The sequence below is a fragment of the Hyla sarda genome, chromosome 12 (assembly GCF_029499605.1).
Source record: "Hyla sarda isolate aHylSar1 chromosome 12, aHylSar1.hap1, whole genome shotgun sequence".
Lineage (NCBI taxonomy): Eukaryota > Metazoa > Chordata > Amphibia > Anura > Hylidae > Hyla > Hyla sarda.
The window spans coordinates 20028239-20044550 of NC_079200.1; the positions used below are offsets into that span (position 1 = coordinate 20028239).

Below are 16312 nucleotides of genomic sequence, written 5' to 3' on the forward strand. Positions count from 1 at the left end.
TTAATTTGACCGGAAATCCCCATTTATATATAATCCCCTGATCGTGTAATAGGCGAGTTCCCTGGGAAAATTCTCTTCTCCTTGTCATAGTTCCTGGTGATAAGTCTGCGAATAAATGGAGGTTCCTAAATCTATCAGGCAGCTGTTGTGATTTTCTAGCTGCCTGTAGTATTTTCTCCTGAAAGAAATGCATATGCAATATTACATCCCTTGGGCTGGAAGTGGGGACAAAATTTGGTTTAGGCAGTCTATGTGCCCTATCCATCGTCAGATCTAGTTCAGATGAATGCGACAACAGCATATGGAAATAATCCTTTAGGTATGGGATCAGATTTTCCCTGTTAATCTCCTCTGGGACCCCCCTCACTTTGAGGTTATTCCTCCTTGAGCGGTCCTCCATGTCTTGGAGTTTCAATTTAAGGCTAGTTACCTCATCTTCTAAATTTTTAACAGTGTCCACCACTTTGTTGTGAGCTGCTGCTTGCTCCTCTAGTTTTTCCTCAGTGTGTGCAGTGCGGCTAGCAAGTGTCTGTACCTCATGCTGGATATTTTGCACAGCACTTTGTAAAATAGTTGAGAAGGCTGATTGCATTTCTAGCAGCATTTGTTTCATAGCATCCTCTGTGATGGGTTTAGAGGGCGTCATTTCTTTTGAAGGAGATAACTTTAAAGTCCTGGCAACCTGCCTCTCTGGGGGGGTCATTGGAACTGACAGAGTTTTTAATAACGATTTAGCATAGGGACTAAAGGCTATTGGGGCAGATAGGCTGGCTAGTGTGGGGATACAGGGTACATTCTTATAATCCGACCTCCGGTTTAAAGCAGGGGGGTCTGTTTCAGGAATATTACTCCCACAATTTGCAGTCATGGCCCAATCCTTCCCCATATTTGCATTCACACTCACCCCTCCTGAGGAGGTTGCCTCATGTTGCTGGCAGAGTGCTCCTGCATTCTGGTCCTCTTTATTCCTCTGATCTTGCACAGTATCCTCCATGTCTGCTGGATTACTCCAAACTGCCTCCTCGCTGCCTCCGGCTGTTGCTCCTATGCAGCTGACGTCATCCATCTGCTGCGGCTGGTCCCGCGCAGTGCTTCTCTGGGTAATCTGCCGTGGCGTTTCCAAGCCTACTGCGCCTCACTGCGCCCCCCGCTTAGGACTACCCCATCCATGAGGCACCTCCTCGGCATCGGTCGTCCTTTCCAGCCGCGGGACGCTGGAATTCCCACGCTGGTGCTGCACATTCCCTCCGCCTCTCGGGATGCCTCCTCTGTCACCGTGTGACACTCCGGGTGAGTCACTGGACACTGCCACTGCTGCTCCTCTTCGGCTCATCCCTTCTCTAGCCCCTTCCAGAGCTTGATAAACGTTGGTGAGTTTTACGGGGCTTTTCTTAGTTCTGCTTCTGGTCATATTGACCTTTTCTTGGCCTGGTTAGTTTGAAAACGCCGGTTTGTTTAGCTGGTGACTAACGGTGGCGGTGCTCAGCTCAGCATCCCGCCTCCGCCATGCTCAGCTAGCCCCTCAAAGGTCTCTCTCAAGCACTACACTAAAAATAATAAGTAAGATCTTACTTGTGCTTATCCTATTTAGTTCCCTGACATGTCTTGTTTCACTCCTTTATTGTAATTTTCTAATCTGTATGTCATTTGTTTCTGTATGTTTGTGCATATCACTGTGAAACCTTTTTTCACCTTTTTGAAGGAAGCTCAGGTACAACACCTTAAAGGGGTATTCCGGGCAAAAATGCTGCACCGGCGACAGGAATTGAGTTGGAAAGGCTGAGCTATTCTTTCTACTAAAAGCTACTGACACATTAGCCCTGATTTTCTAAGAGTGTTGTGTAGTTTTCTTTGTGGGTTTTAATTCCCTACAATTTTTTTCCCACGGTATTTACTAATGTTTTCCTACATTTTGCACTTTCCACCGCATTTTTTGTGGAAACCTTTGTAATTATGTTGTTTTTTTGCGAAAATATCGGGGACATTTCCCTTTTCTGTAGCCACACCCCTTTTTCATGATGGCCACGCTCCTTTTACGAGTTTTCTCAGTAAAATGGAGTGTTGGTCGGGTTATTTTAATTTCTGGCGCATAATCTGGCACACAACCCGACAAACCATGTCGGATTTACAATAATAAATCAGGGCCATTTTCTCAGGCTGTAAAGCAAGAAGGTAAAAAAAATAAGACAATACTAAATACTGAACAATTCAGCCTAAAGCACTTCTGGGCACAGATAAAAAAAAAAAAAAAAAAAAAGAGGGTGAAGCGGCACAATAAGGTAAACAATGAACATTACACAATACAATAATTTTGCATTATAGCTCAGGAAAAAAAACAACTCAAAGTTCCACATAAAATGTTATTGTAAAATTGTGAAACTGCAAAGGTTTCCTGTTATATTGAGTGGTCATCAATCATGCAAACACTACACAGGGCAATAATATAAAACTTAATTCAAAAAGTTTATTGAAAGAGTAATGTAGTTTTCATTAAAAACACAACTTTAAAGGAGTACTCCGCCCCTAGACATCTTATCCCCTATCCAAAGTATAGGGGATAAGATATCTGATCGTGGGGGTCCTGCCGCTGGGGACCGCCGCAATTTCCCTGCTGCACCTGGCATTTGTTTAGAGCGTCGGGTGCAGCGCCGGAGGCTCGTGTTATCACAGCTGTGCCCCGCTCATGTAACGGCCACGCCCCCTCAATGCAAGTCTATGTCATGGGGTATGACAGCCGTCATGCCCCTCCCATACATTTGCATTGAGGGAGCATGGCTGTGACGTCATGAGCCTCCACATTGCCAGTCATCTGGCACGGAGTGAAGTTTGCTCCGTGCACCGGATGTCTGAGGTGCCACAACTGAGATTGCGGGGGTCACCAGCAGCGGGACCCCCGCGGTCAGACATCTTATCCCCTATCTTTTGCATAAGGGATAAGATGTCTAGGGGTGGAGTACCCCTTTAACATAAACGCTCAAGACAAAAAGTGATAAGCATCTAAATTATCCATAACATTTAACTAATATAGGACAGAAACAGATTGATTTGATTCTTAATCACAGTTTCTGGTGGGTGAACGTTATAGGATCCATAGGCTGTGGCCATGTCCCAGGCATCAATCACACCCACATTAAGTCCTTTGAAAATGTCCTTTACCAAGAGATACTGAACATATCCATGAAAATCACTGAATCGTTCAACATCGGTATTAATCTCTCTGGTATTTTCTGATTTTATGATGACTTTGGTATCAGGGCTTCTTAAAAACAAATTTTCAATGGCTTTACGAATATTGAGAACTCTTCTGATGAACAGGTCAAGGGGAAAGGGTCGGAAATGTTGTCCTACAGAAATGACGATGATGGTGTAAGCTCCTCCGCCAATCTGGTCAATTTCATTAGTGATATAGGAATGGTCTTTCATGTTGAAGAAACTCTGAGTTACAAATGGGTGTCCATGCTTCTTCCATTGAATCTGAAGATTATTTGTTGAATCAATAGCTAAATGTGTTTTGTGCCAGCCAGTTCCATGATTGTCAAAATACTTGAGTGCTGCAAAATAATTTTAAAAAGTTTTCAATTGATATTTATCAAGGCTTAAGGTGCCCATACACACCTCCAGGCTTTTGCTTTTTACAGTAAGCCGAACCTACTTAAGTTGGCAGGATAGGTCAACTTTATTCTAGAGTGTATGGCCACCTTAACCCTATAAGGGCACTCACCATAAATGTACGTCGCTGCAGCGCACATCGCCCTACATTTAAGACGCGACTATGATGAGAACATGTGAGCGCCGACTGCTGTCAGACATCAGCAATCACACTGATGCCCACCATTTATCTTTCAGATGCCATGATCACGGAATCTGAAGTATCTGCAGGGCTTGGGGGAATCATCCGACCACTCATGGTGCAATCGCGGAGGTGTGATGAATTACGGGTGTCTCTTAAATTCTCCCGGCCATCTGCTGCAATAATCTTCTCCGGTCTGCCTTCTAGCAGGCCAGATAAGTAAATTGTCAATAACACTGATCAGTGCAATGCCTATGTATAGCACTTAACAGTAAAAGCAATCCAAATCTTGTAATAAATGGTCCCTTTTGGGGACTAAACAATGTATTTTTTTTTTATAATAGTGAAAAAGCCCCTCCACCAACAAAAAAGAAAATGTTCTACTTTTCTGATTTTCCAAAAGGAAAATACGTAAAAAAATGTAATAAATAAACATGTTTGGTATTGCCATGTGTGTAAATATCAGAAATATTAAAATGTTTTGGTACTGATCTTGTATGGTGAACGGCGTGAATGGATAAAAAAAACCAAAAATTGCTGATATTTGTTCACATCACATCCTAGAAAAAATTAAAAGTTATCAAAAAAGTCAAATATACACAAAAGTGGTACCAATAAAAACCCAAGATAAAGCCGCAAAAAAATATGCATACATCCCTGTATGTGGAAAAATTAGAAAGTTATAGGGAGTCAGAATAGGGCAATTTTTATTTAAAAAAAATAAAAATAAAAAAAAGGTTGAGTTCTTTTAACAGTAGGACAGTAATAGAAAAGTGTGTAAAGATCATTTTACTCGTGTTGACCCACAGAATGAATAGAACATGTCAGTTTTATCATAAAGTATACAGGATTACATCTTGACTCCACTACTGCATCTTACCACAATACAGTGGGGATCAAAAGTTTGGGCACCCCAGGTAAAAATTTGTATTAATGTGCATAAAGAAGCCAAGGAAAGATGGAAAAATCTCCAAAAGGCATCAAATTACAGATTAGACATTCTTATAATATGTCAACAAAAGTTAGATTTTATTTCCATCATTTACACTTTCAAAATAACAGAAAACAAAAAAATGGCGTCTGCAAAAGTTTGGGCACCCTGCAGAATTTTTAGCATGCACTGCCCCCTTTGCAAAGCTGAGACCTGCCAGTGTCATGGGTTGTTCTCAATCATCATCTGGGAAGACCAGGTGATGTCAATCTCAAAGCTTTTAAATGCCCAGACTCACCTGACCTTGCCCCAACAATCAGTTCCATGGGTTCTTCTAAACAGTTGTCTAGAAATCTGAAACTGAAAATAGTTGACGCTCACAAAGCTGGAGAAGGCTATAAGAAGATAGCAAAACGTTTTCAGATGTCAATATCCTCTGTTCAGAATGTAATTAAGAAATGACAGTCATCAGGAACAGTGGAAGTTAAAGCAAGATCTGGAAGACCAAGACAATTATCAGACAGAACAGCTCGCAGGAATGTGAGAAAAACAATTCAAAACCCACATTTGACTGCACAATCCCTCCAGAAAGATCTGGCAGACACTGGAGTTTTGGTACACTATTCCACTATAAAGAGATACTTGTACAAATATGGTCTTGATGGAAGAGTCATCAGAAGAAAACCTCTTCTACGTCCTCACCACAAAAATCAGCGTTTGAACTTTGCAAATGAACATATAGACAAGCCTGATGCATTTTGGAAACAAGTTCTGTGGACCGATGAGGTTAAAATTGAACTTTTTGTCCGGAATGAGCAAAGGTACGTTTGGAGAAGAAGGGGAACAGAATTTAATGAAAAGAACCTCTGTCCAACTGTTAAGCATGGGGGTGGATCAATCATGCTTTGAGGTTGTATTGCAGCCAGTGGCACAGGGAACATCTCACGAGTAGAAGGAAAAATGGATTCAATAAATTTTCAGCAAATTTTGGATGCTAACTTGATGCCATCTGTGAAAAAGCTGAAGTTAAAGAGAAGATGGCTTCTACAAATGGATAATGATCCTAAACACACCAAGACACTCCTATATTTCATAGGTCCTATTCGGTGATCTCCTTTTCTGGTACAATCAGCAGTAGGGAATGGGAGATAAGTAAGAGGGGAATAGGCAACTAAGAAGGGCATATGGGATTTCAGCTCATGTTGGAAACCAGAAAGCTCTCTATTTGCACATTGGACAGGAAAGGACAGACATTCTGGAGCTACCACAATTATGAGAGGCTATTATGTCCTGCTCATCATCACCATAGATAGCCTGGGATGGATATGTATATTGATTGTATCAATCCTCTTATTTTTACACTAATGTTATATAACTTAGGTAAATCCTTGACTTTGGCTCGCCGGTATGCAGAACTTTTCAAAAAGATTCGGTTTGCCGCAAATAAATTCTAATCGAACCCTAAATTCTAGAGATGAGCGAACTTTTGAAAAATTCGATTCGGCCAATTCGCCGAATTTTTTTCGAAAAAGTTTGTTTCGATCAGAATTTTTTTTGTGGCAAATTTATATTAAAAAAGGCTATTTCTAGCCTACAGACAGCCTCAATAGGGGTATAGAACACTTTGCTGTGTTCTAAAATGCATATTGAGTGTGCGGGGGTAGTGAAATAATGCTGTTATTCAGAATAACATGCAGATTACTGGCATCGCTTTTAGAATCACTGCCGCACAGCAGCACAATGACAGAGCCTTGTGATGGCATCAGTGTCAGGAGACCATATAGTGGCTGAATGACACAGCGTGGAGGTGTTGGCAGCATGAGGACACCATATAGTGACTGAATGACACAGCATGGAGGTGTTGGCAGCATGAGGATACCATATAGTGGCTGAATGACACAGCGTGGAGGTGTTGGCAGCATGAGGACACCATATGGTGACTGAATGACACAGCGTGGAGGTGTTGGCAGCATGAAGAGACCATATAGTGGCTGAATGACACAGCGTGGAGGTTTTGGCAGCATGAAGAGACCATATAGTGGCTGAATGACACAGCATGGAGGTGTTGGCAGCATGAGGAGACCATATAGTGGATGAATGGCACAGCCCGGAGTTGCCAGCTGCATGAGTAGGCACTAGGCCTTCACAATCCTTAAGATTAAAAGATGAATTTAGAAATTTAAACCGAAGATGATAAAATTTGAATTTCCCAGACCCAGGCCCAGCAGCGGCATCAGTAAACCATATATTGCCTGAATGACACAGCTTGGAGTTGGCTGATGCATGATGAGACCATTGAACTGTCTGATTTTTTTATTTGAAATTTAAATCAAACTGTCCCGGACCCCAGCGTGTTGATACGAAGGACCAAATATAACAAGCCCCCACAGCGGCATCAGTAAACCATATATTGCCTGAATGACACAGCCTGGAGTTGGCTGATGCATGAGTACACACCAGGGCTTCACAATCCCCACAAAAAAACACAACAATTGTAGAAATTTATGAAGAAGACTTTTGGATAGCGGGTGCTACCTATGAGAAAATTTGAAATTCCCCGACCCAGGCCCAGCAGCGCCATCAGTAAACCATATATTGCCTGAATGACACAGCCTGGAGTTGGCTGATGCATGAGGAGACTATTGAAATGTCTGATTTTTTACTTTGAAATTTAAATCAAAGTTTGAGTGTCCCAGACCCCAGCGTGTGGGTACAAAGGAACAAATACAACAAGCCCCCACAGGGTTCATGTGGCCGTGAGATGTAGGCGCAACGTCTCCATTGCTGACAGGCCTTTTTTTTTTTAACCTTTGTTTAAGAACAAGCGCATATCCAAGAGTCCAGAAGACTCTATAATGCTGGACGGTGGACCACCAAAAGACATTCTTCTCTAAAGTAATGTTTTCTGAAATAAAGAATAAGAGTTCATCCATCACCGTATTGTTCATGAAAATTTTAATTAAAAAATCACACACAACAAGCGTTCAATGGTGTAATGGTTATTATTCTGGAAAATTCAAGTTTATTACTGAGAAAATTATCAGAAAACTTGAAAAAACAGTACCCAAAATGGTTTAATAACCCCATACATTGCACCATAAATGTTGAAATTTAAATTAAGCATGTATCTATTTAAAAAATCCTAAAATTAAAGGCCCAAGCCCAGAAGCATCATGAAGGCAAGTAGTTCCTGAAACACACAGGATGAGTCAGGATCAGGCATTGGCAGTACCCAAGAGGGTTTCACAACCCCATTACATTTAAAGATCAATGTTGAAATTTGCATTAAGCTTGTATTTAGCTACTGCTAAACATCCAAAAATTAAAGGCCCAAGGCCAGAAGCATCAATGAGGCAAGAAGTTCCTGAAAGACACAGGATGAGTCAGGAGCAGGCATTGGCAGTACCCAAGAGGGTTTCATAACCCTAATTGATAACCCAAGAGGGTTTCATAACCATAATTGGGAAGTGTTGGTATAGCAGCATGGTCAATCTACTCTGAGGCATCTTGCATTGGTGGCTGGAAATCCTGGCTGATCCATCCCTGATTCATCTTGACAAACGTCTGTCTCTGCACATTTTTCGTGGACAGACGAGTTCGCCTTGGGGTGACTATGGCCCCGGCTGCACTAAACACCCGCTCTGGTGGCTCACTACTGGCCGGGCAGGATAGCTTTTCCATGGCTAACTCTGCTAGTTGCGGCCATAAATCAAGTTTGGCTGCTCAGAAGTCCAGTGGATCTTCAATGTTTGTTGGCATGGCCATGTCAAGGTATGCCACCACCTGCTGATTCAGGTTCTGCTCCATGTCTACCTGCTGCTGATGAGTTGCTTCACTATGCGGGTGAAGAAAGCTTATCATCAGCGACTCTAGACTCAGGCTGCTGCTGATGGAGCTGGTACTGCTCCTCTCACCCCTCCCCAGCAGCCACGGCAGTTGATGATGAGCGCAGAGGACCCCCCGAGTCAGACCTGCGAGTGGATGGACCATGTCACTGATAGGCATTGGCCAACTGACTATGTAGGATCTCTCTGTAGTAGGTCAGTTTGTCCTCCCTCTCAATAGGTGTAAAAAAGGCCCCCATTCTGGGACGGTAGCGAGGGTCCAATAAGGTGGAGATCCAGAAGTCATCCCACTGATGAATTTTGACAATTCGAGGGTCACTACGCAAGCAACTGAGCATGCATCGTGCCATTTGTGCCAGTGACTCGGAGGGACTACCTGCCTCCATCTCCACTGCATACTGCCACGGTGTGTCTGGGTCCTCTGTCTCGCCTTCCTCATAACCCTCTAGCTCCTCTGGCTGCTCCTGCTCCGCCTCTCCTGTCCGATGACTAGAAACACCGGCCATCTCATCCAACCTAAACTGTGCTCCACTCTGCCCCTCATCCTCCTCCTCCAGTTCAGCACCAACAGGGCTCATGTAGCCTTGAGATGTAGGCGCAACATCTCCATTGCCCTGACCAGCCATCGTTTCAATCATTTGTTGTAGGAAATGTAGGAGTGGAATTACGTAGTTCATGCCGTAATCCAGGCGACTTACAAATAATGTGGCTTCCTCAAAGGTCCTCAGCAAACGCCAGGTGTCACGTATGAGCTGCCACTGGTTCACATTGAAGTTACACAGGGGAGTACTCGTATCTGCTTGGATCATCAAGAAATCGGTGATGGCTTTTCTTTGTTCGTATAGTCTGTCCAACATATGGAGGGTGGAATTCCAACGTGTGGCAACGTCACAAATAAGGCTATGTTGTGGGATACTGTTCTGACGCTGCAGTTCAAGGAGGGTGTGCTTTGCGGTGTACGAGTGGCTGAAGTGCTTGCACAGTTTCCTTGTCATTGTCAGGATGTTTTGCAAATGGGGTGAAGACTTGAGGAAGGGCTTGACAACCAGATTCCACGTGTGCCATGCAGGGCGCATGTTTCACACTTCCTTGTCGCAGCGCGGACACGATGTTCTTCCCATTGTCGGTCACCATGGTTCCCATTTTCAGATTTCGTGGAGTAAACTATACTCGGATTTCTTTACGAATGAATTTTAGCAATTCCTCCCCCATGTGAAGAACAGCTTGACACCGCCATGCCCTACACACATGGTACGATTAAGGGCCGCCGAGTTTTCCATGTGCAGTGGAGGCGGAGGACACAGTGGAGGCTGAGGAGGCGGTGTCGCACACTGTCACAGGACCAACTGCCTGAGAGCGAAAGTGTGGAGGAGGAAGCGGTGTGGCCTTTCCAAGTTGCTGTTGTGGCTGTGCAGGAACCACATTTACCCAGTGGGCCGTAAAAGACAAGTATTGTCCCTGCCCGTAGTTACAGCTCCACACGTCGGAGCTGTCATGCACTTTTGAACACACCGACAGGCTCAAGGACCGGCCCACCTTCTCTTGTACAAACTTATGCAGGGCTGGTACTGCCTTCTTTGCAAAGAAATGACGACTTGGGACTCTCCACCTCGGCTCGGCACAAGCCATCAATTCTCTGAAAGGTGCAGAGTCCACCACTTGAAAAGGGAGGTACTGCAGCACCAGCAACTTGGACAGGAGCACATTCAACTTCCGCGCCGTTGGATGAGTGGGCGCATACTGTTGTCTCTTGGACATGACTTTGCCGATGGATTGATGGCGGAGTGGCTGACTAAAATCGGGAGAAGCAGGAGCATCTGCACTGACAGAAGGAGGGTTTGACGCACAGCTCCCTTCGGCTGAGGTGGTGGAGCCTTGGCTGGATGAAGGAGGGAGCGGATGGCCACTGGGTGATGCAGCAGGCTGTACCACTACATTGGAGCCACGGTTCTCCCAGGCTGCTTCATGGTGGCGAAGCATGTGTTGACACAGGGCCGTGGTGCCGACATATCTTGCATGTGGCTACGTGAACCTCCTCCGGATGCCTGATGAAAAACTGCCACACCGCCGAGTAGCTGATTTTCCCACCTACAATCCGCACTAATTGACTGCTACTGGCGCCGTCTCCAGGAACCTCTGTTCCACTACTTACCGGAAAGGTAGGCTACCGCGAAGCACGTTTGGCTCCTGAATTTCCACTTCTGCCACCACGCTGAATGCCAACCGTGCTACCGCCTTGCTGCCTCAAGGGCAACCTGCAACTCTCTTCTCCTGATGATGATGAAGCCCCTTCTGCACCTGGCTCCCAATTGCGATCGGCTTCATCATCATCAACAGGTGTGTGCACATCACTGATGTCCTCCTCAGGTTCCCCAACAGTGTCTGCTTCAGGACCCTGAACCCTTGCAACACCGCCTCCCACGTAACTCTCCGCAGCACTACTTGGCCACCTAGCGTAGCAAGTGGCGCTTGTCTCCTCCCCTTCTTGGCTGTGCAGTAGCTGCTGACTGTCCTCTATTAGATCGTCCTCAGTAAATAGTGGAGCTGAACCCACAGCATAAGATACTTCTCTAGGAGAGGGAACAGCATAGGACAAAGGCAATGAGAGGACAGGGAATGCTCCCGGGCCATGCCAACTGAGGGTTGTGTCTGAGGAACCCACCGACTGTTGACTGGGGTGTCAGATGTTACTTGTGATGATGTGGATGAGCGTGTTAACCAATCGACAACGGCAGATGGGTTGCTGGTGGAGACACGTCCGCTAGCTGATAACGGGAGCTCAGGCCTCTTGCTGCGACTCCTGCTGCCACTCGCCCCTAGTCTGCTGCCAACTCTGCCTGAAGTATTTAGGCCTCTGCCACTCCTCTGTGCATGTCCTGGCACTTCTCTGCCTGACATACTTAGTGAGTTTATGAGGGTATTACAATACGCTACACTACTCTTTAAACAGTATTTGTCTAGAACAGCAGGAGGTGATTACTTATGGCTGTCCTCTCACAGTATGTAGGCCCTTGACAGATTAACAGGTACAAAATGGTACACTACTTGAATGTAGGTATGCAGTGTGCACTAATGAGGGCAGAAATATGCGCAACTATACGCAGAAAAAAATCTTTAGTATTCACCGGCTGGTGTTTTATAAAAATATTGTTTGGACTTTCACAGTATGTAGGCCCTTGACAGATTAACAGGTACAAAATGGTACACTACTTGGATGTACGTATACGGTATGCACTGATGAGGGCCGAAATATGCGCAACAATACGCAGGAAAAAATCAGTTTTTGTGTAAAACACCAGCCAGTGAATACTATTGTTTGGACTTTCACAGTATGTAGGCCCTTATAGATTAACAGGTACAAAATGGTACAATACTTGGATGTACCTATGCGGTATGCACTGTTGAGGGCAGAAATATGTGCAACTATACGCAGAAAAAATCAGTATTTTTTAAAAACACCAGCAGGTGATTACTTTAGCCAGGAGTCAAGACTTTCCCTGTATTTAGACTTGTTACAGATACAGAATAGTAGACTGCTTTGATGTAGGCATGTGTTATGCACGTATGAGGGCAGACAAATGCACTACAGTCCGCTGAAAAATAACGTATTTGTGAACAGCAGCAGGACCCGACAGTGCAGCACGACAAAAAAACAAAACAAAAGAAAAACAGGGATTAAACCCTAAATTGCACTCTGTCACACAATTCTGAGCAGCAGAAGATTTGTGGCGCAAAAAAACCCCACTGAATTGCGCTGAAAAATGAGATAAGGAGATAAGATGGTTGATAAAGTTCAGGCAGCTTGCTGATCTGTATGAGGCAGCTGACAGCTATCTGCCCCTCTCTGCTGCAATGCTCAATAACGTGAATAGGAGGTTTAGCTATCAATGATCCTTCTCAGAGTAACAGCACAGCACTCTGCACCATAGGCGTGCGCAGCCTATTGCATTAGGGTGTGCACCCTAAAGCACAAACTCACGCCGCGCGCGTGCATATATGTGTGTGTGTATATATATATATATATATATATATATATATATATATGTACGCACACATACACACAATTAGTATAGTTCCCCCACATTAGGTGCAGTATAGTTCCCCCACATTAGGTGCAGTATAAGTCCCCCCACATTAGGTGCAGTATAAGTCCTGCCACATTAGCTGCCGTAATTGACCACTGGCCCCTGTTCTGCTTATCAAGCACAGGTAGGATTAGCGTTAGGTCTCGGACCAATTTGAGAAACCTTGGCGTTGGTGTGCGGGCTCTGGTGTGTCCTTCATATAAGGATACACTGGATAATGTCTCAATTTTAACATCAGTGTTGAGGGATAAACAATGTCACTGTATACATCTACCACAGTAGTGCACCCATATTCCTGTATTGTATTCCTATTGTTACACATCCACACCGTTTATCTGGTGTAGGATTCTATTGTGGCACTTGTAGTCCGCTGCAGGCATCCTCCATTGTATGCATTTTTATGCTGGGGATCGCCCCTAGCAACGGACTACAAGGGCAGGATCTGCTCCCCCAGTATAAATGCACAACCGCATTTGGGGTTGAGCACCTCCAGCCATTTGAGACCACGTTTTTTGTTGTTTGTATATATATATATATATATATATATATATATATATATATATACGCACACATACACACAATTAGTATAGTTCCCCCACATTAGGTGCAGTATAGTTCCCCCACATTAGGTGCAGTATAAGTCCCCCCACATTAGGTGCAGTATAAGTCCTGCCACATTAGGTGCAGTATAGTTCCCCCACATTAGGTGCAGTATAAGTCCCACCACATTAGGTTGGCAGTACAGTTCCCCCACATTAGGTTGGCAGTACAGTTCCCCCACATTAGGTTGGCAGTACAGTTCCCCCACATTAGGTTGGCAGTACAGTTCCCCCACATTAGGTGCAGTTCAGTTCCCCCACATTAGGTGCCACCTAATGTGGGGGAACTGTACTGCACCTAATGTGGGGGAACTGTACTGCACCTAATGTGGGGGAACTGTACTACACCTAATGTGGGGGAACTGTACTGCACCTAATGCGAGGGAACTGTACTGCACCTAATGCGGGGGAACTGTACTGCACCTAATGCGGGGGAACTGTACTGCACCAGCACAGTTCCCCTACATTAAGTGCAGTACAGTTCCCCTACATTAAGTGCAGTACAGTTCCCCCACATTAGGTGCAGTACAGTTCCCCCACATTAGGTGCAGTATAGTTCCCCCACATTAGGTGCAGTATAGTTTCCCCCACATTAGGTGCAGTATAGTTCCCCCACATTAGGTGCAGTATAGTTTCCCCCACATTAGGTGCAGTATAGTTTCCCCCACATTAGGTGCAGTATAGTTTCCCCCACATTAGGTGCAGTATAGTTTCCCCCACATTAGGTGCAGTATAGTTCCCCCACATTAGGTGCAGTATAGTTTCCCCCACATTAGGTGCAGTATAGTTTCCCCCACATTAGGTGCAGTATAGTTTCCCCCACATTAGGTGCAGTATAGTTTCCCCCACATTAGGTGCAGTATAGTTTCCCCCACATTAGGTGCAGTATAGTTTCCCCCACATTAGGTGCAGTATAGTTTCCCCCACATTAGGTGCAGTATAGTTTCCCCCACATTAGGTGCAGTATAGTTTCCCCCACATTAGGTGCAGTATAGTTTCCCCCACATTAGGTGCAGTATAGTTTCCCCCACATAGTTTCCCCCACATTAGGTGCAGTATAGTTTCCCCCACATTAGGTGCAGTATAGTTTCCCCTACATTAGGTGCAGTATAGTTCCCCCACATTAGGTGCAGTATAGTTTCCCCCACTTTAGGTGCAGTACAGTTCCCCCACATTAGGTGCAGTATAGTTTCCCCCACTTTAGGTGCAGTATAGTTTCCCCCACATTAGGTGCAGTATAGTTTCCCCCACATTAGGTGCAGTATAGTTTCCCCCACATTAGGTGCAGTATAGTTTCCCCCACATTAGGTGCAGTATAGTTTTCCCCACATTAGGTGCAGTATAGTTTCCCCCACATAGTTTCCCCCACACCAGCTCGTGTTGGTCATTTACTATTCCGGCCGGCGCGCGCATCCTCTTCCTGGAATCTCCGCTCCTCTGTTGCTATGGGCGCACGCACGGGACGTCAATGACGTCCCTGCGTGCGCTACTTCCCGGCGGCCCCTATGTTTTGAAAGTTAACACGGGGGCCGCTGTAGAAAGGTTACTGGGACATCCTTGTGTCCCGAAAAGATCTTTCGGGACACAGGGATGTCCCGAATGTGACGGGGGGTCCTCTGCGGGCTGCTCAGTGGTGGCCTCGGATGCCTTCCTGGGCTTGATTAGGGTGTGCCTGGGCACACCCGGCACACCCCGTGCGCACGCCTATGCTCTGCACTCCTGCCTTTCCCTATTGTTGATGTGACTAGCAGTTGCAGTGTAACGCTGTGGTATGAGCTATTCACACACACGCAGTCCCGTCCTCTCTATCTCTGTACATGGATGAAATGAAGAGAGGCAAGATGGCTGCCGATTATATAGGGCTGTGACATCACAGGGGTCAATGAATGCTGATAGGCTGCATCTCACATGTGATTCAGGGTCATCCCACCTACCTTCATTCCCGCGCTGTTTCCCGCCCTCCCATAATCCCCTGCCCTGGAATGCTGTAAAATGAAGTTTAATGAAGTGATTCATGCGATAGAATCGCGGCGATATTCGCATTCATTGCGAATCTAATTTTTCATGAAATTCGTAACTAATTCGGGTTCGTCAGCTTCTGTTCGCTCATCTTTAGTATACATTTACATTAGGAAGGCTGCAGACAGGATATCTGCTTCCCATATTAATGCTCTCCATGGTGGCCAAAGAAAGCAAAACTAATCCTAAATATTTTTTTAGATATATAAATGCAAAAAAAACAAGGACAGAGCAAGTAGGACCCCTTAATAATGATAATGGGGAGGTTGTCACAGGCGATAAAGAGAAAGCAGAGCTATTGAATGGGTTCTTTAGTTCTGTATATACTAAGGAAGAAGGAGCTGACATTGGCCAGGTCAGTGCTGAGAACACATCATGTAATGTACTGAACTGGCTTAATGTAGAAATGGTACAAGGTAAGTTAAGTAATATAAATGTAAGCAAATCTCCAGGGCCAGATGGATTGCACCCAAGAGTTCTTAGAGAACTAAGTTCAGTATAATCTGTACCCCTATTCCTGATATTTAGAGATTAACTGGTGTCTGGTATTGTGCCAAGGGACTGGCGCAAGGAGAATGTGGTGCCAATCTTCAAAAAGAACTCTAGGTCTTCCCCAGGAAACTATAGACCGGTAAGTTTAACGTGCATTGTGGGTAAATTGTTTGAAGGACTTATACGGGATTACATACAGGAATACATAGGGGATAATTGTATTATAAGTGATAGCCAGCATGGGTTTACTAAGGATAGAAGTCATCAAACCAATCTAATTTGCTTTTATGAAGATGCAAGTAGAAGCCTTGACAGAGGAATGGCTGTGGATATAGTGTTTCTGGATTTTGCTAAAGCGTTTGAAACTGTCCCTCATAGACGTCTGACAGGTAAGTTAAGGTCTTTGGGTTTGGAAACTTTAGTTTGTAACTGGATTGAACACTGGCTCATGGATCGTACCCAGAGAGTGGTGGTCAATGATTCGTACTCTGATTGGTCCCCGGTTATTAGTGGTGTACCTCAAGGTTCAGTATTGGGCCCGCTGTTGTTTA

The 16312-nt window shown here is 44.9% G+C and overlaps 1 protein-coding gene across 1 annotated transcript in view; it reads right to left on the reverse strand.

Annotated features, from left to right (window-relative positions):
- Window positions 1-3015: 3015 nt before the first annotated feature.
- The window catches only part of LOC130296267 (NXPE family member 1-like), an 85967-nt gene continuing 72670 nt past the window's right edge, over window positions 3016-16312 (reverse strand). The window contains exon 7 of the mRNA XM_056547659.1: window positions 3016-3551. Within this exon, the coding sequence (XP_056403634.1) occupies window positions 3016-3551 (536 nt within the window). The remainder of the gene's footprint in view (window positions 3552-16312) is intronic.